The sequence below is a fragment of the Choloepus didactylus genome, chromosome 22 (assembly GCF_015220235.1).
Source record: "Choloepus didactylus isolate mChoDid1 chromosome 22, mChoDid1.pri, whole genome shotgun sequence".
NCBI classification, from domain to species: domain Eukaryota; kingdom Metazoa; phylum Chordata; class Mammalia; order Pilosa; family Megalonychidae; genus Choloepus; species Choloepus didactylus.
This window is the reverse complement of record NC_051328.1, coordinates 37,293,256-37,320,414: the sequence shown is the minus strand read 5'-3', so window position 1 is coordinate 37,320,414 and position 27,159 is coordinate 37,293,256. Positions and strand designations below refer to the sequence as shown.

The following is a 27,159-nucleotide window of genomic DNA, read 5'->3' as shown; positions in this document are numbered from 1 at the left end:
CAGTGTGTGAGCAGAACAAGGGAGTTTTACTGGGCTAGCGGCAAGCCTCAGGCCCTGTTCTAGTTCGCTAAAGTTGCCTTTTTGCAAAACACCAGAAATAGATTGGCTTTAATAAAGGGGGTTTATTTGGTTACACAGTTACAGTCTGTAGGCCATAAAGTGTCCAAAGTAACCCATCAACAACTGGGTACCTTCACTGGAGGATGGCCAATGGTGTCCGGAAAACCTCTGTTAGATGAGAAGGCACGTGGCTGGCGTCTGTTCCAAAGTTCTGGTTTCAAAATGGCTTTCTCCCAGGACGTTCCTCTCTGGGCTGCAGTTCCTCAAAAATGTCACTCTTAGTTGCTCTTGGGGTGTTTGTCCTCTCTTAGCCTCTCTGAAGCAAGAGTCTACTTTCAACAGCCATCTTCAAACTGTCTCTCATCTGCAGCTTCTTTCAGCTTCTGTGCATTCTCCAAAGTGCCCCTCTTGGCTGTAGCTCCTCTTCAAAATGTCACTCTCAGCTGCACTGAGTTCCTCCTGTTTGTCAGCTCATTTATATGGCTCCAGTGATTTAATTCAGACACACCCTGAATGGGTGGGGTAACACCTCCATGGAAATTATCCTATCAGAGTCATCACCCACAGTTCAGTGGGGCGCATCTCCACAGAAACACTCAAAGAATTACAATCAAATCAACATTGATACGTCCGCCCACCCAAGATTACATCAAAGAAAATGGCATTTTGGGGGACATAATACATTCAAACCAGCACAGGCCCCCACTCCCTCAGTGCTGTTGGCTGGAGTTACTCTCTCGGAACATCATCCAGAGTGGCATTCTGGAACCTGGTCTTTAACACCAGGGTAATGAAATTGATGAAATTTAATGTTCGATTCAAATAATCTAATAAAGTTTATTTGTAGGTCTTTTATTGGTTCAGCATGTAATAAAAGAAACCATATTTTCGTTGAATGCATTTCCAAATTCCTCCCTCTTATTCCAGGTCTGTTGTGAAGACGGCCCATTCCACAGCAGTAGGAAAATACCCAGAGAGAAGAAAGGGGAGGGGTATTAGGAATTATTTGCTTGTGGGGCTGCGTGGCCAGTTAGTCAAGATATCTTGTGTCCTGCCTTTGGGCAAGAGAACAGGGTTGGGGAGAGGAAAGTACTTTTTGCCAGAAGTTCTGTTGTTAATTCACATTTTCTTCCTGACTTCCCCCAAGAATCCGATTCATTGCAGTTGCAGTGGGGGCTTCACTCTGCCGCTAGCTCTTACAATAAAGGAGAAACCAGGGATATCAATTACTGTGCAGACACAGTCAAGGCATGATGTGTTTTGCATGTAATACATTTCTCTTTTGTTTTCCAACAAACTATAGGTGTTGTGCCAAAATAAATTATTTATGCATTTGAACCCTTAGCAATATTTTCAGTTGACTTTGTCTCTTATGGTTTAAAAAAACAGAGTCTTCCTGGTGAATATGCAGTTGAATTCCAGATTCTCCTCTCTTGGGCTTCTCTTTTCCCTGACCTTTTCCTCGGGTGGATCTAGGTTCCTAGGGGGCTGGTGCATTTTCACAGCCTGGGAAGGGACATTTATCTCATCTTCATGGGCCTCCAGTTGAGGTTTCTCTTTTTGGGCCCAGCTCAAGGCAGGCCTCTGTCACAGGGTCTCCTAGTTGGAGCCACAGCACCCCCACCCCCACCCCCATCCCTGCCCTGGTTCTTAATTCCAAGTTCTTCTCCTTCCTCTCTTTAGGAGCAGCATCTTTTCCAGACCTCCATAGCCACACCTGAAGCCAAGGGTATCATGATGGGGGAGGGGTGGTAAGGGGTTCTCTCAATCTTTCTCTGGCTAAATAAACCACTCTGTGGTTTCTTTTCCTCCAACATAATGTGAAAGCATTCCCATGGGAGACAGGAAATGAGCTTCTCTGCCTTAGGCTTCTCAGATCTACCTGGGTCTCTATCCAGCACCTTCTCTGCTCGCCTCATAGACTTTTCAGGCCCTGGGAGGCTGCAGAACAGAAAGTTGGCCCCACACTCCTGTGTCAACACTCTTGACCTCTTCTGCTCTCTCCCACTGGCCTCCGAGGGCTTTCCTCCTTCTGTGACTGGAAAGGATTGAATTGTGTCCCCCCAGTGTGGATATGCTCTTGGTCTTGGTCTACATTATGGTGGGTGTGGACCCATTGTAAATAAGATCTCTTCAAGATGTTGCTTCAGTTAAGATGTGGCCCCACTGAATCAGGTTGAGCTTTAATCTGGATTACTGGAGTCCTTTGTAAGCGGAGTGAAAGTCAGACAGAGAGAAACCACGGGAGCCCTTGGAGCATGATGGAAACCAGAAAAGAAGGAAGATGCCACCATATGCATTCCCATGTGATGGAAAAGCCAAGGAACCCCAAAGATTGCCAACCAGCTGGAAGATACCAATCCCAGGATGAAGGAAGCATTCTAGCCTCTGAAACTGTGAGCCAATAAATTTCTGTTGTTCAATCAATCCATTGTATGGTATTTGTTTTAGCAACCAGAAACTGAAACAGGGAATTGACCTCATATCCAGCAGCCTGCTTTCTCTATGACTTGGAGCAGCCCTACTTAAAACTCGGGGGGTCAAGAAGATGTTCTCCATCCCACGATGCCGGGTCTACATTCCTCCCTGGGAGTCATATTCCACGTTGCCAGGGATATTCACTTCCCTGGGTGTCTGATCCCACGTAGGGGGGAGGGCAGTGATTTCACCTTTCAAGTTGGCTTAGCCAGAGAGAGAGGGCCACATCTGAGCAACAAAGAGGCATTCAGGAGGAGACTCTTAGGCACAAATACAGGGAGGCCTAGCCTCTCCGGAGAACATCTTTTGACCAAAAGGGGGATGTGAAAGGAAATGAAATAAGCTTCAGTGGCAGAGAGATTCCAAAAGGAGCCGAGAGGTCACTCTGGTGGGCACTCTTATGCACACTTTAGACAACCCTTTTTAGGTTCTAAAGAATTGGGGTAGCTGGTGGTGGATACCTGAAACTATCAAACTACAACCCAGAACCCATGAATCTCGAAGACAGTTGTATAAAAATGTAGCTTATGAGGGGTGACAATGGGATTGGGAAAGCCATAAGGACCAAACACCACTTTGTCTAGTTTATGGATGGATGGGTAGAAAAGTAGGGGAAGGAAACAAACAGACAAAGGTACCCAGTGTTCTTTTTACTTCAATTGCTCTTTTTCACTCTAATTATTATTATTGTTATTTTTGTGTGTGTGCTAATGAAGGTGTCAGGGATTGATTTAGGTGATGAATGGACAACTATGTAATGGTACTGTAAACAATCGAAAGTACAATTTGTTTTGTATGACTGCGTGGTATGTGAATATATCTCAATAAAATGATGATTTAAAAAAAAAAAAAAAAAAAAAAAAACTCGGGGGGTGCATCAGAATCACTTGGAGGGCTCGTAACAACACAGATTGCTGGCCCTGGAGGTTCTGATTCACTAGGTGTTGTAAACAGAGTAATGGTTCCCCCCAAAGATGTCCACTCCCTAATCCCCAAAGCCTTTTAAATATGGTACCTCATGACTAAAGAGACTCTGCAGATGGGATCAAGTTAAAGATCTTGAGATGGGGAGATTATCCTGGGTTATCTGGGTGGGTCCAATGGAATCACAAGGGTCCTTATAAGAAACAGGAGGATCAGAGTGAGCGCAGTAGTGTGACGATAGAAGCAGAGCTCAGAGTGAGGTGGAGCCAAGATCTAAAGAATGTGGGTGTCCTCTAGAAGCTAAACTGAAAAAAGGCAAGGGAATGGAGTCTCTCCAAGAACCTCCAGAGGGAATGTGACCCTACCAACACCTTGACTTTGGCCTTGTAAGACCCAGTTGGGTTTCTGACTTGCAGAACTGTACAAGAATAAATTTGTGTTGTTTTAAGCTGCTAAATTTGTGGTAATTTGTTACAGCAGCCACAGGAAACTAATATCGGAGGTTTGGAGTGGTGTCTGAGAATTTGCATTTCTATCATGCTCCCAGGTGATGCTGATGCTACAGGTCCCATAAAACCATACAATCCCTAATAATAAAACACACAATCCTCAGTCCTCCTCCATGCTTTGGGTTGAAGGTTGCACAAATCCTTTGCTCTTTCAATAACACCTGAATCATGCTGGCGAAAGCTTTGGCTTAGACAACTCTTTTCTCTGGAAAGTTCCTATTTTAGAAATCGATACTTAAACCTTGATTTTTTTTTTCTTTTTTTTTGTTCTGTGCTGAAGCGATGGGGACAACCACAGGGTGCATTAAAAATGTATTGTATTAATATTTCCTAAGTATTTATCCCACTATATTGTTTTTTATTATATTCTTTGGGGGGAAATCACAGAGCACTGTCATTTTACCTACTCTCACAAAATCTCAAGAAAGTTGGAAAATAGAAGAAGTGCCTTCACATTCTAAAAAGGAAACAGAACAAAGGGAAGCTTGCAATGAACAAGATTGCTGGGCCCTTGCTTTCCACAAGCTAATGTTTTTTCCGGTTTCTTTATGCACCCCTCTGTTCACCAGTCCCTCCCTTTTTGCCTCTCCCAGCTGCCCCATACATCTACTAGTTTCTGACATCATGCCCTTCTATTGGGCTCCTCTAGGTAATAAAGCCAGTTTTCCATCCTAGGATGTTCAAATACAGGCTACGATGGTGGTTACTCTGGATACCAAACCATCTAGCCAGACATCCTGGGTCTGCCAAGAGGCCACTTGGACCATTCTTGAGCTGGGTCACCTCATCCCATTATGTCCAGAGCTCCTGACAGATGAAGAGAGAAGAGGAACAAAGAGCCCTGATTATTTATATTGAATCCAATACTTGGATGTCGTCATTACGAATATCAAAGCCAAATGAGAAGGACACTGGAGATAATTTAACTATTGCCCTTGTCATTTCTTCCTTCCTTCCCTTTCTCCTTTTCATCTTTTTCTTTCTTCTCCTTTCCTAGCAGGCATTGACACATGGTAGAAAATGTGCAAGCTCTGGAGATCACCGTGGGTTTGAATTCGAGTTCTGTCTCTTGCTAGCTGTGTGGCAATGAACTGGGGACTTAGCCTCTCTGATCCTTCCTTTCCTTCCCTATTAAATGCGGGTGAAGACAGCTATCTGGTGAGAATTAGGTGAGAGAGTAGCTGAATGTATCCAGTGCATAGCAAACACCCAATTAATGCTCTCCATGGTGGTCATTACCAGCTATGGCCTTCTCACCACCAAGTCCTGGTGAACCAGCAAAGCTCACAGGGAATGCAAGGCAGGAACAAGCAACTTTAATCGAAAGCTTGCAGTTTCACTTTCTTTCCAGGACTATGCTATTCCCACCAGACCGAGGCCCAGCCCTGCCTACGTGGCATTATTCTTGCAGTGGAGGGAGTGCAGAGCCCTGGGCAGGTTTGACTGGCCATGATTTCTTTTGTTAAGATAATCAAACACCGCAGTAGGGAAAAAGGAGGCAATGCAAAACCACAGATAAGATGACTTTCCCGGTGCATAAAAAGCCAGGGGGCTCTTGGCAGAGATGGCATGCTGGACGTCCAGGAGCACGGGGGACATGTCCGGGCTGGCCTGTGTGTTCATGCAGCGGAAACAATTCTGCTGATCGAGGATGTAGTCCCGGCCGTAGTCGTCATGCACATCGGGGGTGAGGTGGTCCAGGAGGTTCTTCTCCATCTTGTCCCGCATCTCGCTTGTGCCTCCGATATCTGGGACAGAAGAGGAAAGGACAGGTGGGCACAGGACCAGGTAGTGGGGGGATGGGCGAGCCCACGCCCCCTTTTAAATATGTGCTCTGAAATGGTATTTGCTATGGTTTTTAAGCTTTTTATTAAAGTGTAACATACAAACAGAGAAATGCCCAGAAGACCGGGTCTTCACTTGGAGGACAGGACCGGCCTGGCAGCGCCCCCACCCCTGCCCCACCCCCGCCCCCAGCCCTCCCGGTGGCTTCTGCCCTAGGGGGGCCCCTCTCGGGACTGCTGGCAGCATGGACGCGTTTCTCCTGGTTGGAACATTTTAGAAATGGAATCAGCTGGCACACGCTTTTTTGTGCCTCCTTCTTTTACTCAACATTGTGTCCTTGATATTCATCTGTGTACTGAGTCTTCATTGTGATTGCTGCATAATTTACAAAGGTGTAAATATGCCATACATTAGGTGCCCATTGGATTGTGATGGGCATTTGGGACGTTTTCTGCTTGGGGCACTTATAAACGGTGCATCCACAAATTTTCTAGTATCAGTCTTTTAGTGCCTACTTCTACACATAAATTAAATATATAATTTAAAACATCATTGAATCTATATAATGCATGTAATTTTAAGTAATATATTTAATTTTAAGTAATGCACATTAAATGTAATTTAAAATATATTTAAAAGTAAATATAGAAAACTATATATTAATTAAATATATAAATATATTTTAAATGAAAAATAATGCCTGATTATTATATAAATTGAAATAATCCATATTTATTTTTAAATATCATAACACCTGCTGTTAAATAAAGTGTAGCAATAAAGATGTGTGTGTGTGTGTCTGTGTGCGTGTGTGTGTCTGTGTGTGTGTATAAACATATATTTAAGTCCTAACTCTCAGGCCTGTGAATATGACCCTATTCAGAAACAGGATCTTTGGAGATATGATTGGTTAAGATGGGGCCAAACTGGAGCAGGGTGGATCCTCACCCAATAAAGCTGGAGTCCTTAGAAAAAGAGGGAATTGGGCACAGACGGACAGAGGCTGATGGCCATGGATTGCTGGAGTCTTCCCTACAGACTCCCAAAGAAGCATGTGTGGCCCAGCCAACTCCTTGATTTCAGACTCCTGGCCTCCAGAACTGTGAGAGAATAAATTTCTGTTGTTTGAGGCCACTTAATTTATAGTACTTTGTTGTAGCAGGCTGAGGGAGCTAAGATACCCTCTCTACTTAGCAGAGAGCTTCCACCCAACCCAACCCCTCTCTGGCCAACCAAAGAGGGGTCCAATTTGAGCCCTAACAGGAAAATAGGACCTTCAGGCTTCCAGGGTGGGAATTGCCGGCACTGAGGCTCTGACACCTACTTGTTTGGAAGCCTCCAGGTTGAATGAGGGAGACTTTAACTCCCCATTTGGAAAGCTCTTGTCTCATAATTGCTGAAAACATGCTCAGAGCTGCCTTAGATGAGCCATAGGCCGCCAGTCCTTCCATTGGGACGCCTCCTATGGGGAGTAACGGGAAAAAAATCAAATCTGTCGTTTTCATTCATTCATCAAATAAATATTAAAACAGCACCATTCTATGCTAGGAACTGATATCAGTAACTGCACACAAAGGCGGCCAAGGGCCCTCTGTACCCATTTTCTTGGTCACTCCCATCATCTGGTTTCTTTGCTTCTGCCTTCCATCGCTCTTCTCTCACAGCTGGTCCACTGACGAAACCAGTTTAAGGCTCAATCCCACCCAGCTCCTAAGCTCGGTGTAATTTCAGGGGGCTAAAGAACATCTGGCCCAGTCCCTGACCTTCTAGTGTAGCCGACTGGGAAGCAGTGGCTTGGCCCTAAGGAATGTAGAGGGTCTGGCTCCACAATGCATTTCTCCCCCATCCTTCAGTCCAAGGACAGGGCCTTACTCTGGACTCTCTGCCTGCGTACAATCTCTCTGCCTGACCTCCCCTTCCTGTCGGCCTCAGATTTTCAAGGGATTAAGCTGGGGGCCAGGAGAAGAGCAGAAAAGCAGAGAGACCTGGAAGATTCAGGGGACATTCTTCATGTCTTCGTTCTCCGTCGCTGCAGCGAGTAAGAAACCCAACTTTTTCAACCATGAGAGCTGTAATGGGTTGAAAAGTGGCTCCGCAAAAGATCAGTCCACCTGGAATTTCAGGTGACCTTATTTGAGACAAGGTCTTTGCAGATGGAATTAAGGTAGGGATCTTGAGCTGAGATCATCCTAAATTAGAGTGGGTGCTAAATCTAAGGACAGGTTCCTTATAAGAGACAGAAAAGGAGAAGACACACACAGTCACACAGGGGAGGGGGCCATGTGATGACTGAGGTGGAGATTGAACTGATGTGGCCAGAAGCCAAGGCATGCCTGGCTTCAGCTTTCCCAGCTTTCTGTGATTCTCACCAGACCAAACACAGTTCTAGTTCTGCATGTACATAGTTTTCTTTGTTCTGCTGATCTCAGCATTTTGCAATAATACTCCCTGCCAAAGTCTCTTTTATTCTTCTAGTTAGGCATGCTTCACACATGTAAGAACATCTTCTTAGCCCTGAGCCTTCTTGTTTACATCCATCCAAAAGTTAAAGTTTTCAGCCAAGCATTTAAAATCATAAAATTTAGCTCATGCCCATGTCTAACATTTATTTAGGCTCAGTTATTAAGGTAGACCTTCTAAATGACCAACTCAGTGTCTAATGAGTAGGACAGACCTTTGTTTCTAGATGGGCTTTCAGCTGCCTCTTCCTCAACCTGCATGGACCTCATTTCTGCAGACAGAGAAACCATGACTGCACTGACCAGGGGGCATCATCCTGGTCTGGTTTGTTAAATGGCAATCTCTGTAGAGAGGTTGGCCACTTCCAGCCACTTGATGAATCTGTGCCTTGAATTTGCCTGTCTAGCCTTGAGTATCAGAAAGTCACAAGTTGTCATTTAAAAGAACACCAGGTAAAAAAAAAACAAAACAAAAAACAAACAACCCACCCCCTCCCCCCGAAAAAAAACAAAACCACAAAAAACAAAAAAGAACACCAGGTAACAAAATTGTATGGGACCAAATACACACACACACATATAAGTACAAGTAAAACTGGGGAAACATGAATAACATAGATGAATTGTATCAATATGCTGGTTGTAATATGGTACTATAGTTTTGCAAAATCTTATCATGGGGGAAATTTGGTAAACGGTATATGAGAGCTCTGTCATTCCTTATACCATCAGGTAAATCTAAAATTATCTCAATAAAAGTTTCAATAAGAAAAAAGAACATGGGTATTGAAGTAGACATACCTAGAATAGTTGATGTCAACTTTCACGGTCATCATTACTCTATTATTATTAATGTTTTGGCCTGGCCCACATAATTTTCTTTTGGGAAACACCCGTTCTTCCCTTCCCATATTTCTAGGAAGGATGTCAACCAATGGTTCTGTCCTTCCCCTCAAGGGAGAAAGACCAGCCAATCTTAATACTCCGTTCCCTGGGTGTGGAGATTGGTTTGGGGTGGGCACGTGCCTCACATTGACCTTCTTGGAAACTGATAGGGATGGTAGAGGAAAGATTATTTTGTTGTTTATTTCTGACTACGTGGGAATGAGAACAGTGGGCAACTGAAGCTCCCAGGGACCATTTTTGCTACTGCATAGGTGGAGTCTGCCAATAAGAAGGCAAACTGAGAAGAACAGCGGGGAGAAACATTTAGGTAAGGATGGCAAGTTGCATGGTGGAGGAGAGTGGGGAGGGAAGATGGAAAGTGGAGGCTGGGGAGAGTCCACTGATCTCATCTGAAAACTTGGTTTCAGCCTGTTGGTGAGCTTATTAAATTCCTTTTCCGTTGTTTGTTTAAGCTTTTTCAAGGTTTGGCCCTGCCACGTAAACCAGGAAGAATCCCGAGGCTTAACGGATGGAATTTCAATATTAATATTTGGCGTAGAACAGGTCTCCTTAAACGCTGGTTTCCATCATGTCACAGATGATGGGCTGATTTATAAGTATTCAATAGTTTCACAGGGTCTTAGAGTTAGAACTCCAACTCCTTTTATTGGTAAGAATGACCAAAGGAGTTAATGCAGCTTGTTCAAAGTCACACTGTGGGTTGTTGCGTGGCAACCTCAGTTTGTGGGGTTGAAAGATGTTCCACCCCACCATGGTTTTTATAGATGATGAGAGTTTGGCCCTCGAGAAGGCAGGTTGGCAGAGGGCAGTAGTTAGGAACCAGATTCTGGAGCCAACATTTCATGTGTTCGAGCCCCAGCCCTGCCATTGGCTAAGCCACCTGTTCTTGGGAAAGTCACTTTATGTTGATGTGCCTGTTTTTCAGTCTGTAAAATAAGACTAATGATAGTACATGCATCATAGAGTTCATGTTAAGGTTAAATGAATTAATATATTCAAAAAGTGCCTGGCACAAAGTAAGCTCTATGTAAGGACATCCTATTATTGGTATGACTCAAGTTTTTCACAATATCTCAATGGCCCCAAAGGCCCCATATGCTCAGTGTTTGCAAAAGTTAAGCTTACCTGTTCAGAATCTCCTGAGGTTCTTGTTTATTGTGCAGATTAGGAGGATCCACCCTAGACCTGCTGGATCAGAATCTGCATTTCAAGCCAAACCAAGGGACCCTTGGGCATTCTATAGCTTGAACTATGACCTTAGGATTTTTGGCCACACGCTTCTGAGCATAGGCTTTCACTGTAATGCACAGCCCAACAATGATATAAATATAACCGGTGATGAGAAAAATACCAATCTAAATACCAATCACATTATTAATCTAAACAGAAATCAAGCCTTGGACCAAATATATGAGAAACGTTTGTCTTTTGTATTTTGTTGAACCTTACAAAGCTGCTGGTGTTAGACCAATTTTGACCTATTAAGTGGCACTTTTGTAGGGTTCCACCTCATAGATCCAACCTTGCTGTTAATGTTTTGTATCGATGTCTAAGTTCCTTGTGGTGTACAACAAAATAAGTGTAAGTAGAGAAAAGCCCGGGAGAAGCTAAGAGAGGACCCACAGAAAACAGAGAGGAAGCCACTGAAGCCAGAAGCTGAAAGCAATGAAACCTAGGACAGAAGGACCTGCAGACGCGGGCCGTGTGCCTTCCCATGTGACAGGGTGTCCCAGATGCCAGCAGCCTGTCTTCAGAGTCCAGGGGGGCAGGGAATTCCCATGCACGGGGTGGTGCCACGAGCCGAGCTGACTGTACACCCCACACTGAGGATAAACACAAAGTTGAGAATCCCCTGGAAACCTTCCCTCATTTGGACTCATTACGGGGACAGCCAGTAAATCAGTGAAAAATCTAAATGCAGACGGTCTTCCGTTCATTCAAAAAACAGAATCAGTCTTGTCCTCTGATCTGAGATGGATGGCAGTGAAAGGTACGTGTCTCCTCCCACAGAGGTAACCGCTATGATTAGAGAAGAGCCATGTTAACACCAGAAAAGGAGGAAGGATACAGTCTTAGAAGAAAAAGAGAGGTTTTCTTCCCCCAAAAAAAGAATAGTTGGGGAAAAAAGATGTGCCTGTATTTTTCCTTTCTTTATCCATCCATTCTTCTGTTTATCGAGTGTTTTTTGCACTCCTTCTATGAATGAGGTACTGCTCTAGGTGCAAGAGATACATTCAAGAACAAAACAGTGACTATAGCCTGCCTTCATGGGGTTTTCATTCTTGCGGGGACTGCATTTGAAACTGGGGATACCTCGCAGAAGCCCAGTTAAATGAATTGTGGAAACCCCTCAGGAGCTAAAGGAAGAGGGTGCCTCAGGGGACTGAGCGGTACCCACTGCACTCGCAGCACGTGGGGGACAGAGGTGAACGGGACAGGGGGTCCACCTGCCCCTTCAAGACTGGCTCAGAGTCCTACCGGCCGGGTAGGACAACTCACTGAAGGTCTCCGTGCATGAGTCCCAACAGGGCTCCAGTGCCTAGTAAAAATGCAAGAGATGTATGGGGTGGGAGGGGGCAGATATTAAGGACCTGAGAAGAGAGTAGTTTTCAATATTCAATGGGGTTTCTGTTCATGCAAAGAAACTAGCTAAATTTGGTCTGCCACTTTCTTTCTTCCTTCCCCATCTTTCAAGTATCTGGGATTATCTTTGAGCCAAAATAACAACTGAGCTGTAATAAAAAGTACCAGGCTCTGTTCATGGTTCTCCAATCAGGAGTTCCGGTGGGAAGTGTGAAGCTCGACCTTTCCACTTTTCCTTCAAGAAACTCTTCCCTCTGTGAAATTTTGAATGCAGAAAAATGTGTGTGTCTGTAACACACACACACATATATGTATATATGTGTTTATACACATGATCATAATATATGTATTATTTTGCATTATGTGTTTTTACTTAACAACATGCTATATGTATTTAGATTTATATATATTTAGATTTATATGTTGTATACGTTTTTTACTGAACATTATGTTTTGTATATATAGAACCCTGATTTTTTTAGTGTTCCTCAGTATTTTATGAGTTTTTTTTTCCTCTTTCTATTTAACCAACAGCTATCTCATGCTTCCTGTGTACAGGGCACTCCCATAGTGCTTTACAAACACTAGCACATTTAACCATCATCACCAGTTCACGGGATAGGTAATTGGGATCCCCATTTTTTCAAGGAAAACTGAGATACAAAAAGGTCAAGTCACTTGCTCAAGATCACACTGTCAGTAGCAGAATAAATATCGAAACTATTCTAAAATTCCCTTATTGGAGGGCGTAAGTTGTTTGCAGTTTTCTGCTGTTTCAGATAACGCTGCAGCCAACAACCTGGGGACACAGCAAAAAGCCCCGAGAGGAGACGGGCAGGAAATCGGGTCCAGAAGGGGTGGAGAAAGGCAGAAGGAGCTACCAGAACACGTAGGAGAAAGAAGGGCTGGAGATTTAAGTGTGGTAGGAAGAAGCTCACAGAAAGAAAACCTTTCACAGCATCTCTGGGGTACAAAGCACAGACCTTGCATCCATCAAGTGCAATTTGTCTTGAGGACAAGATTCAAAGAAGCCAACAAAAGCCTGCTGGGTAGGGCTACCTGCTGGAGAGACAGATTATTCAGCCACAAGCAATGCTTCTGATTTTTCAGTGCTTTGGATGCCAAATATGGAAGAATATCACATTATGTTATCGAGCAGCATATTAATACGATTTCCTGTATTCACCTGGCAAATACTCAGTATTGAGTCGAATCAAATGCATACTTAATGTATGGAAGCTGTTTATGTTAGGGTGACATTTTATGGCTAAACTAAGAGATTTTTTTTACGGATCATTAAGAGCTTTATAGAAATGAAAACAAGCAGCTGAAAAATAAAAATAATAAGAACTAATGAAAATGAAATTTAGTAGGAGTTTAAAAAGCCTTAGATTTGGTCAAATGAAATGTAAAAAGAGCAGAAATTTCATCCTGAAAATGTTTCTAAAATGTAGAGGCCAAAGTTTAGATTTTGAGAACAAAACAGAGCTCCCCCAAACAGAAGTGTGTCTGGAATACCTGTCATTATCACTAAATAGTTTTAAAAAGCCCTTGTTCACAGATAGCTATATCATGTTCCTGGATGAGAACATTTAATATTACTTAAGTATAGATTTTTCTCCAAATTAAACCATATATTGAACACCATTTTTAAAAATCCCAATAGAATTTTGAGGTTCTTAAAAAGGGGTGCTAGTTCAGAAATATAGAAATCATGACACAATAAACATTTCAGAAACAGGTCCAAATAGGCATCTAAAAATTTTGTCTTAAATTAAAATACTTCAGTTTAGGGAGAAAAAGATGAATTGTCTAATAAAGGATGTTGAAACCAAATAACTGACGTTGAAACAAAAGATGCTTTCCTGGGACCCATCAAATTGCCAAAAATAAAATTTATAAAAATTCCCATTTTTTGGCAATAGAGAGTACAGGAAAGTGGACATTCTCGGGGTCTAGTGGGAGTTTAAACTGGTATATTTCTGGAGGGAAATTATATATATAGAAAATCTTTAACAATGTCTGTACTTTGTGAACCAGTAAATGCATTTCTAAGTACATATTCTACAGAAATAAATGTTGATTTAACTCGTATAGAAAAAAAGTAAGTGTAGGTAATGAGGCTCATTGAACAAGAGTCTTGGGGCCCTTTCCCTTTCTGATCTTATACCCCCTTCATTGTCTAGTATCTTCCTTCCGTTCAGGTTAAAATCCTAGTGGCAGAAGTCAGCAAGGTAAATGGTTGCTGGGAGATTGGCAAATCATTTCCATTTTAGGAAAACCTTGACTTCCAGAAGGCAGGGCTTACCTATCTGGGCATTAGAGAACTGGTCCAGTATTCCCAACCTGGGAGGAAGTGTGGGTTATAACCTGAATATCAAACAGAGCACTGATGTCCATTCCAAGGAGATTAACTCCTGGAAATTTACTTACCCACTAGCTGACATTATATGAAACCAGGATAGCTTGGATACCCAGGGAGAGAAATATAGAGTTTGTGTGTGCTTTCATTTATTTATTTATTTTAAATTCTGCATCAGTGGTACATAACTCAATAGGCCTGGTAGAATCTACACTTTGAAAACATTTAAAAGGAAAAATAGAAAACAATGCCAAGGCCCTACCTAGACCAATGAAATAAAAATCTCTGGCAGTGGGGCCCGAGCATCAGTATTTAAATAAAACTCCCTGGATAAATTTTAAAGTGCAGATGGGGATGAAGAAAGTGTTTGGCTCAGCTGTTCTCAGACTTTGGTGAGTATCAGAATCACCTGCAGAGCTGATGATGCACACAGAGGCCTGGGTCTTTCGAGGCAAATGGAGCCTGGGCCTCTGTATTATTACCAAATTCCCCAGGTGGTTCTGGACACCTCTACTGCCCCCACATATAAAGTTTGAGAATCGCTGTTCTAACTCTTTGTTTTAGAACAAGTTTTCAAACTTGGTAGTTAATTGGAATTGCCTGAAAAACTTTAAAAAATATCGATGCCTGAATTCTCCCTCAAAAAATATGATTTATTTGGCTTGGGTTTGGTTCATTATGGGTACTGACATTTTTTAAAGTTCCCCATGTGCTTCTAACATGCAGAGAGGGTTGATAAACATTTCTAGAGAATATCCCTGAATTTTTCCATATGTTTCTGTATCCTCTGGAAGTGTCAATGCTAATACAGCTTGAGATCTGAAAAGTACTGAGACGTCTCTTGGCTGTAGAAATTGCACAAGATCTCAGAAGGTGGATAGCGATCTGGCACTGCTCTTTCTTCTTTGATTTGCCATATATATGTGAGGGAAAAGAGATGTTGTGCTGAGGGAGACTGAAATTAAAGGTGAATTTCTCTAATGTTGGGTTGGAGGAAAAGATTTTTGTGAGCTATATGAGCCGGGGTCAAAATAGACTTGGCTTAAATTATACTGAGTGAAACAAGCCATTCTCAAAGATTGCATACTATATGATTCCTTTTATGCAACATTTTTGAAATAAAATTAATGAGATGAACAGATAGTGGTTGCTAGGGTTTAGGGATGGGAGGAAGGGGAGTATTTTAGTTTCCTCATTGCTAAAATAAATACCATGCAATGGGGTGGCTTAAAAATGAGGATTTATTGGCTGACGGTTTTGAGGCTAGAAGAAGTGCAAATTGAGGCATCATCAAGGCGACAGTTTCTTCCTGAAGACTGGCGTTCTGGGGCTGGCTGCTGGGGATCCTTGGTCCTGGGCTCGTCTGTCACATGGCAGCGCACATGGCGGCCTTCTCTGGCCTCTCCCTTCTCTTCTGGGTTCCCTTGACTTTCAGCCCCTGGCTGATCCCTCTGTGGCTTTTTTCTCTCTCTCTGACTGTCCCTATAAGGCCATCTACTGAAGATTAGGATTAAAACCCATCCTAGGCCACACCTTATCTGAAGTAACCTCATCAAAAGGTCCTATTGACAAGGGTTCACACCCACAGAAATGGAGTAAGTTTAAGAACAAGTTTTCCTGGGGTACACAGCTCAAGACCACCTCAGGGAGGTACAGCTATAAAGGGCAGCACAAGATTGCCCCGTAGTGACAGAACAGTTGTGTATCTTGACTGTGGTGGTACACATTTGATAAAACTGCACAGACCTATGCACACACACACACACACACACACACAAGTGTATGGACAACTGGTGAAGTCTGAATTAGTTCTGTGGTTTATACCAACATCGGTTTCCTGGTTTTGATATTGTCCAATAGTTATGCAAGATGTGAGTGAGACTGGATGAAGGGTGCACAGAACCTCCCTGTACGTTTCATTGCAACTTCCTGTGAATCTATCATTATTTCAAAATAAAAAGTTAAAAATATGTACTCCCTAGGACACATTTAACATAGGAGAATTGCTGAGCTCCCATGTAGGTCTTTGGCTTCATAAAGGTAATAAGGACCCTAAGGTTTTGGTAAATAAAAACTAGATAATTTGTGTGTGTGTGTTTAATGTTTGGTATGGGATGCCAAGACATCAAAGCCAGGTTTATTTGAATAAGATGAGATATGCTTCCTGGACAAACTAGAGGTATAGAAACATTTTCTGCCAAGTCTACAAACAAATTTAAATTGATAATGTATCTCTATATCTTTTCTGCACTCCACCCCACATGCAACACCATCATAGATGGGGCTAACTGAAAAGCAGAATTTTGCACTTAGAGTGGCACTTGCTTAGGAGATATCAAAACTGAGTGCTGTGTTCCCCCACAATTGGTTCTAACCATCCAGAGCTGATAAATAACTCAAAACTTTGAGTGACCTGGTATTGGGAGACTTTGCTGAACACCCAATCAACAACGGGACTCGTTTTAAAAAACCAGGTATAGACCAATGGACTCGTTCCACCCTTTGCAGTGCGGACTTTCCATCCTGGCTTAGCACAGCCACCACGAACACAGCCCTCCCCGTCCTTACAGAATAGGCCTCACCTTTTCTGCCTCGGTGCACTACGCAGTGAATTTGTTTCCTGGCCTGAGCTTTCCTATCTGGCAAGTGAATAATCTCAGCATTCGCTTTGTCGATCACCTGGTGGTCATCGCCTGTCATTGACATTACAGCATAATGGTGGTGGTGGGCTAAAACCGGGAGGTGAGGGGGCCTGAAGTTACCATTTGGGATGGGGCTAACTGAAAAGCAGAATTTGCACTTAGAGTGGCACTTGCTTAGGAGATATCAAAAGAATTGTGGAAACTACCCCCTCTCTCCCCGAGTGAGTTCAGACCTGGTCTTTGCCTGGTTCCTTTGGTGAGGGTAGTATCAATTTCCTAAGGTTCTACCAGCCAGATGGTCTTGATATTTTTGGAGTCAATACATTACCTCAAAAGACTTTGAGCCTCAAAGCCACAATAATAAGAGCCTACATTGAGATCCTTCTTTTTCCTAACCTGTGACTAAATAGGAATTATGGGAGGGAAAGGGCTTTGCAAGAGAATGTCCTGTTTAACATACCAGGGGGCAGAAATACTGAGACCTTCAGCCCAAGGCTGTAAGGAAGGAGAACAAAGTCACACTCCCACGGGTGGTCTGCTCCCTCTCCACTACCTTCCCAAGCCAGGACTAGCATTACCTTGTCCAAAGAGAATGTAATGAGGGCTCCCAGCCAGTTTCTGCTGCCTCCGAAGTCAACCGGAAACAACTGAAGTAACAAGGTCCACTCCTTTATTGCACCTCTCCAAGCATAAGAACACAGAACAACCACACGTCCCCAGGAGGATCAGGTCCTCTAATCTCATTAAGCATGGTTAGAAGAAACTTGAAGTGAATACCATTTTATCATTTCCTTGTAATCTGATTCTCTGGGGCCACCACAAGCTGTTGGGCATCAAAACCAAAGTCTAGGACCTTATTCTCTGGACGAGCATCTGCGCCTAGGAATACTCAAAATGTAAATCCTCAGGCCCCCCCTCTGGACCTATTAAATCAGAAGTTCTGGGAGTGGGGCCCAGCAGCCTGCGTTTAACAAGCCCTCTTGGTGATTCTGATGCCTGCTGAAGTTTGAGAATGTGGCCTATAGACAAGTAGCATTGGATTCATCCAGGAACAAGTTAGAGAAATGCAAAATCTCAGGCCCAACCTAGACCAACTCATTCAGACTCTGCACTTTAACAAGATCCCCTTGTTAAAATGTTAACAAGATCACATTAAAGTTTGAGAAGCACTTCCTAATCACCATTCAAACATACTAAAGTTTAGCATCTATATTTCTATGCCCTCCCCCGCCCCCACTTGCCTGGTGTGATCTTGTTTGATAACCTGGAGAAGAAGGCGGATAACGGAACTTGCGATCAAACGGACAGGCCCAATTTCAAACCCTGACTTCCTCCCTTGCCAGATCCTGGGCTAGAATCTGCTCAATCTAGAAAATGAATCAATAGCTACATCCTGCAGGTATTAGAATTAAATGATTTTAAGTACATAAAGCCTCTAACACCACTCAGCACAGAGAAGAAGTTCGTTCAATCATGCTCTGCCCCTTCCCCTTGCCCCACAATAGCTGTGGAAAGTTTCAGGGAAGCAGAGCCTTCACTTTCTGTCACTTTGCTACACAGGTGAGGGATCGGTGGACTGATTTACCAAATGATTTCCTTTAGGCAGCCTGGTGAGAAAGAAAAAGCCCAGGAATGATCCCACAGCCAACTTCTCTAGACTGAAGCAAGGCTTAAAGCTGGAATTGCAAACTCTATTGGATACCTGCAATTTGTAGATGAGTAAGACTTCTACAGGCACTTACTTTGGGGAAGTCATTTTAATGTATTTTAACTGGCTTAATATGGTGGACAGCTATTATTACTATCTTGCAGTTCTGAGATCCTTTTCTCAGGATACTTTTTATGTACTGGTAACTGTGCTAAACACTCAGAACTCATAATGAAGTCTCAGTACACTTGCAAAGTGAATGGGTAAATCGTGTCGCCTATTTGGACAATTTAGGCCTATAAATAAGCCTTGCCATTAAGCCCTGACAATCGCTGATAGTCTCAGTCCACAGTCCAGGGCAGAGGTTCTCAAATGGGGATGACTTTGCCCTCCAGGAGACAGACAGCAACATCTGGACCTGTTTTTGGTGGTCGTGAATGTGAGAGGTGCCCCTGGTATCTAGTGCTCAGCATCCTACAATGCACAGGGCAGCCCCCACAACAAAGAATGACTCTGTCCCAAAATGTCAATAGTGCCAAGGTTGAGAAACGCTGCCCTAGCCATTGCGGTTGCATCACCTCCAGCTGACGGACACCTAGAGACACAGACGAATGAAGCGACCTGCCCCAGACTGAGTCATTCCACTGGCAAAGAGCAGAACAGGATGCAAACCGTGACTGAGACTCAAAACCACCGAGGCCTGAGTTGCCTCATAAGGGCGTGTTTTCAACTCTTTCCATTCCAGCACAACATGCACCCGCACACAGGTGTTTACTTTGCCATTTCTTAAGAGGACAACTGGCCAGAAAAGGCTTTTTTTGACCTCTCAAATGCAGAGGTTTTTCAACTTCCCTTTGTACAATCAAAGAGGCGGCTTTCAATTCCTCAGATCCTTGATTAAGTATTTATCCAACTGCCTTACCGGGAAATGGGTTAAAGAGTTATACTATTTGTGTGGGAGGATGACAAACATGTTATTTTAAGAGGATAAAAACGTCTCCTGGACCAGGTGTTATCTGGAACAAGTGACCTGTTGGGGTTATCTGCCCTGGAGCTAATATGTAACGAGGAGCAAAGGGTCAGGGTAACGCATGTGGAGGCAGGAGACGGCAATGCCAGCAGCTGGCAGGATGGAAAGCCACAGGTGCACATACGTCACGAACATTTGCCATTCCTTCCATGCCAAGCCTGGTGCTGGTGCTTTAACACATGCCGTTTCATCTCATCCCCACCACAGCCCTAAAAAGAAGCAGCTATTCATATTCCCATCTTAAAATGAGGACGCTGCAAGACAGAGGTGCAGGAATTTGCCCCAGGTCACGTAACCGTCAGTGGTGGAGACAGGTTTAAAGCCTAGGTAGTCTGTCTCCACTCTGCTTGGCTGGCTCTCTCTCTATTTTGAAATCTGATTCTGTCTGTATAAATTCATGAAGTCTCTTTCATCTCTTTCTTTTTCCTTTGCTTTCTTGAGGGATGGGAGACGTCAGAGCGAAGGATGTATTCATAATGCAACTGACTCTACCTTGTATCTCCCAGAGAAGAATTTAAAGATGCAATGCCCCTGCCCCGAATCCTGGAACTTCCCATAGCAGTGGATTGAGATGCGGTTATGTTGACCCTATTCCTGCCTGCTAATGAGAGTGAGGCTGGAGCAAGCATCCAAAAACGGGGCTAGTGGGAAGAGGAAGATGGCGGATAAGATACCTTTGGGAAGGGCAACAGAGGGTCTTTGGCCTGGTGGTCGACATGGTGGTACCAGGTGGCCCAGTTCAGTCATCAGGGAAGGAGGTGGCTTGATGAGCCAGATAAAACATGGGACTATAGGTCAAATTCCAGTTCTAGCTTAAGGGCCAGCCACTTAACTCTTCTGAACTTTGGTTTTCACAACTGTAAAATGGGGCTACTAAAACTTACTATGCAGAGTTATTGGGATCATATGTCTGAGAGCAACCAACAAATGCCTGAAGTATGGTAGATGCCTCATAATAATTATCAACATTGATTAGATGTCTATTATGTGTAAGGCACTGTTCTGAACATTTGAATGACGTCAACTCTAAACATATTTAGCGGTCGCAAAAGTCTTGGGATGTAGGTTCTATTATCTGCATCACCTCTATTTTAGAAGATGAGAAAACTAAAGCACAGGGAACTTAAGTGGCTTACCCAAGGACACAGGAAGTGACAGCAACAGCTAACTCTTACATAGAATTTACAGTGTGCCACACAAAATCCTGTACACGAATGTTCACAGCAGCAGTATTCATAACTGCCAAAAAGTGGAAGCAACCCAAGTGTCCATTAACGGATGGAGAAACAAAATGTGATCTATCCATTCACACACTTGTATTTCTTCATTCATTAATTGGGTTTCTACTTCATGCCAGTGTTGTGAATGAATGAACTGCTCAAAGCAGAGAACAAAGAGAGAAGAGAGAAAAACTTCTTTATCAATGTGTCAAGGAGAAGGCAATGATCAGTCATTTCAGTAAATATTTGTTGAATGTACGAAGCAAGGAAAGCATGAGACTTTTCCAGAAGTACAAGGCTGTACCAGGGATCTGAGGAAGGTGATATTTCCACAGAGATCAAAAACATAAATATTAAGTTCAGAAGAAAGCTAAGGGCAAAATACTGCAAGGGCGTTTCCTCAGCGTTCACTTGCTTCAGCAGCAAAGTAACATGAAATTGGGAAATATTTCAGGGCTTCCATAGAAATTAAAATACAATACCCATTGCTCCTAACCATCCTAGACTAATCGTCTCTCCATCCCCCCTCCCTCCTTCACTCTCTCCACCCCTTTCTCCCTTCTTCCCCCTCTCCTTCTCTCCCTCCCTCCCTCTCTTTTTCTCTCCTCCTACTCCTCTTCCCTCCCTCCCTCCCTCCTTCTTTTCTCCTTTTCTTCTTTCCTTCTTTCCTTCCTCCCTTCCTTCCACCAATCTATCCATTCTCCCATCCACCCATCCACCTGATGCTTGCGTTCATGTATCAACTCGGTTAAGTTGTGGTGCCCAGTTGTTCGATCAAGCAAGCACTGGTCTGATTGTTACTGTGAGGGTGTTTTGTGGATTTAGATCATTAGTCAGGTGATTGCATCTATGGGCGATAACATCTACAATCAACAAAGGAGCTGGCCTTCAGCAATGTGCAAAGTCTCCCCCAATCAGTTGAAGGCCTTAGAGAGAGAACTGATGATCTCCGCAGTCAAAAAGGAGAATTTCTCTCTCTCTACTTCAGCCAGCAGCTTCTCTCAGGAAATTCATTGAAACCTTTGGCAGAGTTCCCAGCTTGCAGCCTGCCCTGTGGAATTCAGACTTGCCCAATCCCCACAGTCACATGAGCCAGTTCCAATAATAAATCTCATCATGTTTGTAAATATATTTACAACTCCTTGTTAAATTGCACTTGGAAATTATCACTTCTATGTATATATGTTATATCTTACAATAAAAAATATTATTTTTTTAAAGGGCTTGTTACATAGAGTTCAATAAAAGTTAGTTCCCTTGGCAAAAACACACACACAGACAGAGAAAGAAAAAAGCAAATTAAAAAAAAAAATGAGTTGGATCCTTTATTATTTTTCTTTAAGTCTTCCTTGGAGCAAATTAATGAAACAGTGAAAAGTGCTCCTCCTCTATTTGAAGGCAAGAGCCTGGAGTTCAGAGCCCACTGTTGTGGCTTCCCTCTCACCCATGCAGTGGCTGAAAGACAGCCCTATGGACATTACCCAAAGCTGAGCAGGGCTCTGAAGGACCCAAGTTTTTTTAATCCTGGAGGAAGGCACACATAGGCAATGCTTATGGAAAGGGAAATTGCTGAGCCCTTGGCTCGAGTTGTTTAAAACAAAGAGAAACACGTCATCCAAATGTTGCACCCTGATCCAACTGCATCGAGATAGCAAAACACCGGTGATAATCTCATGGAAAACACTAGTAAGCAGGGGACTGGAATAACTGTGCAAATAAGGGCAACGGTATTTGCCTACTCATCTTACAGGGAACAAATAGGCTGAGTTCAGGGAGGTTTGAGCACAGGTTACCTGTCATGCTGTCAGGTGGAATTACCTGTTCAAATCTAGGACACTTTTGTGTTGGTGGTTGTATTGTGAAGATAGGTAAGAACTCTAAATCCCCAGGAATGACAGACAAATGAGAAGATAAATAAGAGTTTGCACATGAAAGGATTTGAAAGGAGAGAAAGGTTTTATTGTACTGAAGTTGGCAGTAGATATACAGCATTAGCAACCTGAATCCAGCCCTGCATGAACACGTCAGCTTCGGCCAGCAAAGAAAGTAGCGAGCCACATCTTGTATGACAGGACCCCACGACCTCGTGGGGAGAGGCTAACTCACCCGCCATGCTGCTTATGTTCACCAGCCTGCCCTTGGATATCCTGAGAAGAGGCAAAAATGTCTTCGTGACTTCCACGGTCCCAAAGAAGTTCACAGCCATGCATTGTCTGTAGTCAGCCATGGGGATGAGTTCCCCGTCAGCTGGCAAGCCGAGGACTCCAGCATTGTTGATCAGAGCCCACAGTCCTGGGGACAGAAGGAACGGCTGTGAGGATGGGTGAGACAGGAGAGCACAAGGATAATAACACTCCAGGCTCTGGAGTCAGAAGGGATGCTAGGCAGATACTTAAACCCTTGAATCTTAGCCTCCTTGAATACCTGAAACCAACTACCTCAGGTGGGTTGTATAGGGAATAAACCTTGGGATATTAAGCAATAGTTTTCTTGGGGTTTTTTCTTTTGCCTCAATGCCCTATCCTCTACCCAGGCAGCTAAATATTTATAGTTTCTGGAAGGAAATGATACAGCAAGAAGAGGGTAATAAGAGTCTTTGTTTGACTTTGAAGTCACAAGCCTACCTTCTGTTTCTCCCTACAAAGAGTGTGTAGAGACAGTGTAATATCTTTAGCAAAATGTGTGATGATATAAGAGCCTGTCTTTCTTTATCTCTAGACTAGAAAAATATTCCTTAGTCAGGGAAAGAATAAAACAGGAAGGGAAGTGGCAAGAGCTAAAATGATTATGGGGTCCCAGATACAGTCAGTTGACAGTGAAAGGATGGACAAAAATATACCATGCAAGTAGTAACCACAAGAGAGCTGGGGTGGCTATCCTAATATCAGATAAAATAGACTTTAAGACACAAACAGTTATGAGGGACAAAGATGGTCATTACATAGTGATAAAGGGGACAATTCAACAGGAAAATGTAACCATTATAATTGTATATGCACCCCAAAATAGATGAAGCAAATACTGATAGACATGAAGGGAGAAATTGGTGGTTCTACATTTATATCAGGAGACTTTAACACACCACTGCCAATAATGAATAGAACACCTACTCAGAAGATCAATAAGGAAGTACTGGACTTAAATGATACACTAAACAAACCAGACCTAACAGACATATATAGAACTTTGCACTCAACAAAAACAGAATACACATTCTTCTCAAGGGCACATGGATCATTCTCCAGGATTGACCATAATTTGGGTCACAAAACAACTATTAATAAATTCAAACAATAGAAATCATACAAAGTATATTCTCTAACCACAATGGAATGAAGCTAGAAATCAATGACAGAGGAAGAAAAGGGAGTTTCAAAAATATGTGGAAATTAAACAACATACTTTTAAACAAACAGTGGGTTAAAGAAGAAATCAAAGCAAAATCAGGAAATAGCTTGAGGTGAATGAAAATGAAAATACAACATACCAAAACTTATGGGATGCAACAAAGGTAGTGCTGAGACAGAAATTTATAGCTCTAAATGCTTACATTAAAAAAGAAAGACTTCAAATCAGAGACCTAACCTCAAAACTGGAAGCACTAGAAAAAGAAGAGCAAACTAAACTCAAAGCAAGCAGGAGGAAGGAAATTAAGGTTAGAGCTGAGATAAACGAGAGAGAGAGAGAGAGAGAGAGAGAATGAATCAGCAAAACCAAAAGTTGGTTCTTCGAAAAGATCAACAAAATCAAAAAACCTTTAGCTAGACTGACAAGGGAAAAAAGAGACAAGATACAAATAGTGAAACTCAGAAGTGAAAAGGTGGACATTACCACCAACCCCATTGAAATAAAGAGGACTGTAAGTGGATACTATGAACAACTGTATGCCAATAAATTAATAACCTAGATGAAGTGGACAAATTCTTAGAAACACATGAGCTGCCTACATTGACTCAAGAAATAGAAGATCTCCACAAACCAATTACTAGTAAAAAGATTATATCAGTAATCAAAAACTTCCCAAAAAGAAAAACTCAGGACCAGATGGTTTCAGAGGGGAATTCTACCAAACCAAAATTCCAAGAAGACTTAACTCCAATTCTGTCCTGGTTTGCTAATGCTGCAGAATGCAAAACACCAGAGATGGATAGGCTTTTATAAAATGGGGGTTTATTTAGCTACACAGTTACAGTCTTAAGGCCACAAAGCATCCAAGGTAACACATCAGCAATCAGGTACCTTCCCCGGAGGATGGCCAATGGCATCCGGAAAACCTCTGTTAGCTAGGAAGGCAGCTGGCGTCTGCTCCAAAGCTCTGGCCTCAAAATGGCTTTCTCCCAGGACGTTCCTCTCTAGCAAGCTTGCGCCTCTTGAAAACATCACTCCCAGCTTCACTCCCTTTTCTCCCCCCAAGTCAGCTCATTTATATAGCTCCACCGATCAAGGCCCACTCCAAATGGGCGGGGCCACGCCTCCATGGGAACATCTCATCAGAATCATTACCCACAGCTGGGTGGGGCACATTCCAAGCAAATCCAACCAACACCAAAACGTCTGCCCCACACAAGACCACAAAGATAATGGCATTTGGGGGACACAATACACTCAAACTGGCACAAATTCTGTTCAAACTCTTCCAAAAAATTCAAGAAGAGGGAACACTACCTAACTCATTCTAGAAGCCAACATCACCCTCATACCAAAGCTGGATAAAGACACCACAAGAAAACTACGGACCAATATCTTTTTGAATATAGATGCAAAAATCCTCAACAAAATATAGATGCAAAAATCCTCAACAAAATACTAGCAAACCAAATCCAACAGCACATTAAAAGAATTATACACCATGATAAAGTGGGATTTATCCCTGGTATGCAAGATTGTTTCAACATAAGAAAAGCAATTAATGTAATATACCATGTTAACAGAATGAAGGGAAAAAACCACATGATCATCCCCTTCAAAGCAGAAAAGCATTTGACAAAACATGGCACCCTTTCTTGATAAAAACACTTAGAACACTGGGAATAGAAGGAAACTTCTTCAACATGATAAAGGTCATATATGAAAAGCCCATAGTTAACATCCTACTTAATGGTGAAAGACTGAAAGCTTTCCCTCTAAGAACAGGAACAAGACAAGGATGCCCCCTGTCACCACTATTACTCAACATTGTACTGGAAGTTCTGACCAGAGCAATTAAGGCCAAAAAAAAAAAAAAAAAGAAGAAGAAGAAAGAAAGGAAGAAAAGGCATCCAGATTGGAAAGGAAGAAGTAAAACTTTCTCTATTTGCAGATTATATGATCCTATATTCAGGAATCCTGAAAACACAGCTCCTAGAGCTAATAAATAAATTCAGGAAAGTGGTGGATACAAGGTCAACACCCCAAAATCAATAGTGCTTCTATAAACAAGCAATGAACAATCGGAAGAAGAAATCAAGAAAAAAATTCCACTCACAATGGCAACTAAAAGAATTAAATATTTAGGAATAAATCTAACCAAGGATGTAAAGGACTTATATACAGAAAACTGCAGAACATTACTAAAAGAAATTAAAGAAGATCTAAATAAATGAAAGGATATTTTATGTTCATGGGTTAGAAAACTAAATATCATTAAGATGTCAATACTACCAAAAAAATTTCATAGGTTCAATACAATCCCAATCAAAATTCCAACAACCTTCTTTGCAGAAAAGGAAAAGCCAATCATCAAATTTACATGGAAGGGTAAGGGGCCCCAAATAGCTAAAGCCATCTTGAAAAAGAAGAATGCCGTTGGAGGACTCACACTTCCCAATCCTAAAACTTATTACAAAGCCACAGTAATCAAAATAGCATGGTACTGGTACAAGAACAGACATGTAGACCAATGGAATAGAGCTAATAAATGAATTGAGAGCTTAGAAATAAACCTTCACATATATGATTAGCTGATTTTTAACAAGGTGGCAAAGACTACTCAATTGGGAAGGAATAGTCGCTTCAACAAATGGGGCTGGGAAAACTGGATCTCCATTTGCAAAAAGAAAAAAGAAAAGAAAAGAAAGAAAAAAGGAGCAGGACCTCTACCTCACACTGTATACAAAAATTAACTTAAAATGGACCAAGGACCTAAATTTAAGAGCTAGAACCATCAAATGCCTAGAAGAAAACTAGGGAAGCATCTTCAGGACCTTGTGTTAGGCAATGATTTCTTAGAATTTACACCCAAAACACAATCAACAAAAGAAAAAATAGATAAATGGGACCTCATCAAAATAAAAACTTTTGTTCCTTGAAGGACTTTTATCATGAAATTAAAAAGGCAACCTACACAATGCGTGAAAAGATTCAGAAACCACATATCCGATGAAGGATTGATATCCAGAACATATAAAGAAATCCTTCATCATAACAACAAAAAGACAAACAACCCAATTTAAAATTGGGCCAAAGACTTGAATGGACATCTCTCCAAAGAAGTTATACAAATGGCTGGAAAACACATGAAAAGATGCTCAATATCATTAGCCATCAGGGAAATGCAAATCAAAACCTCAATGAG

At 42.4% G+C, this 27,159-nt stretch overlaps 1 protein-coding gene across 2 annotated transcripts in view; it reads right to left on the bottom strand.

Annotated features, from left to right (window-relative positions):
- Positions 1–3,474: 3,474 nt before the first annotated feature.
- Positions 3,475–27,159, bottom strand: part of HSD17B2 (hydroxysteroid 17-beta dehydrogenase 2) — a 73,306-nt gene continuing 49,621 nt past the window's right edge. For both annotated transcript variants that reach the window (XM_037816037.1, XM_037816038.1), the window contains 3 exons: positions 22,713–22,898; positions 7,081–7,218; positions 3,475–5,719 (listed from right to left, as the gene is read on the bottom strand). In XM_037816037.1, coding sequence (XP_037671965.1) covers positions 5,361–5,719; positions 7,081–7,218; positions 22,713–22,898 — 683 coding nt within the window. In that variant the 3' untranslated portion in view covers positions 3,475–5,360. The remainder of the gene's footprint in view (positions 5,720–7,080; positions 7,219–22,712; positions 22,899–27,159) is intronic.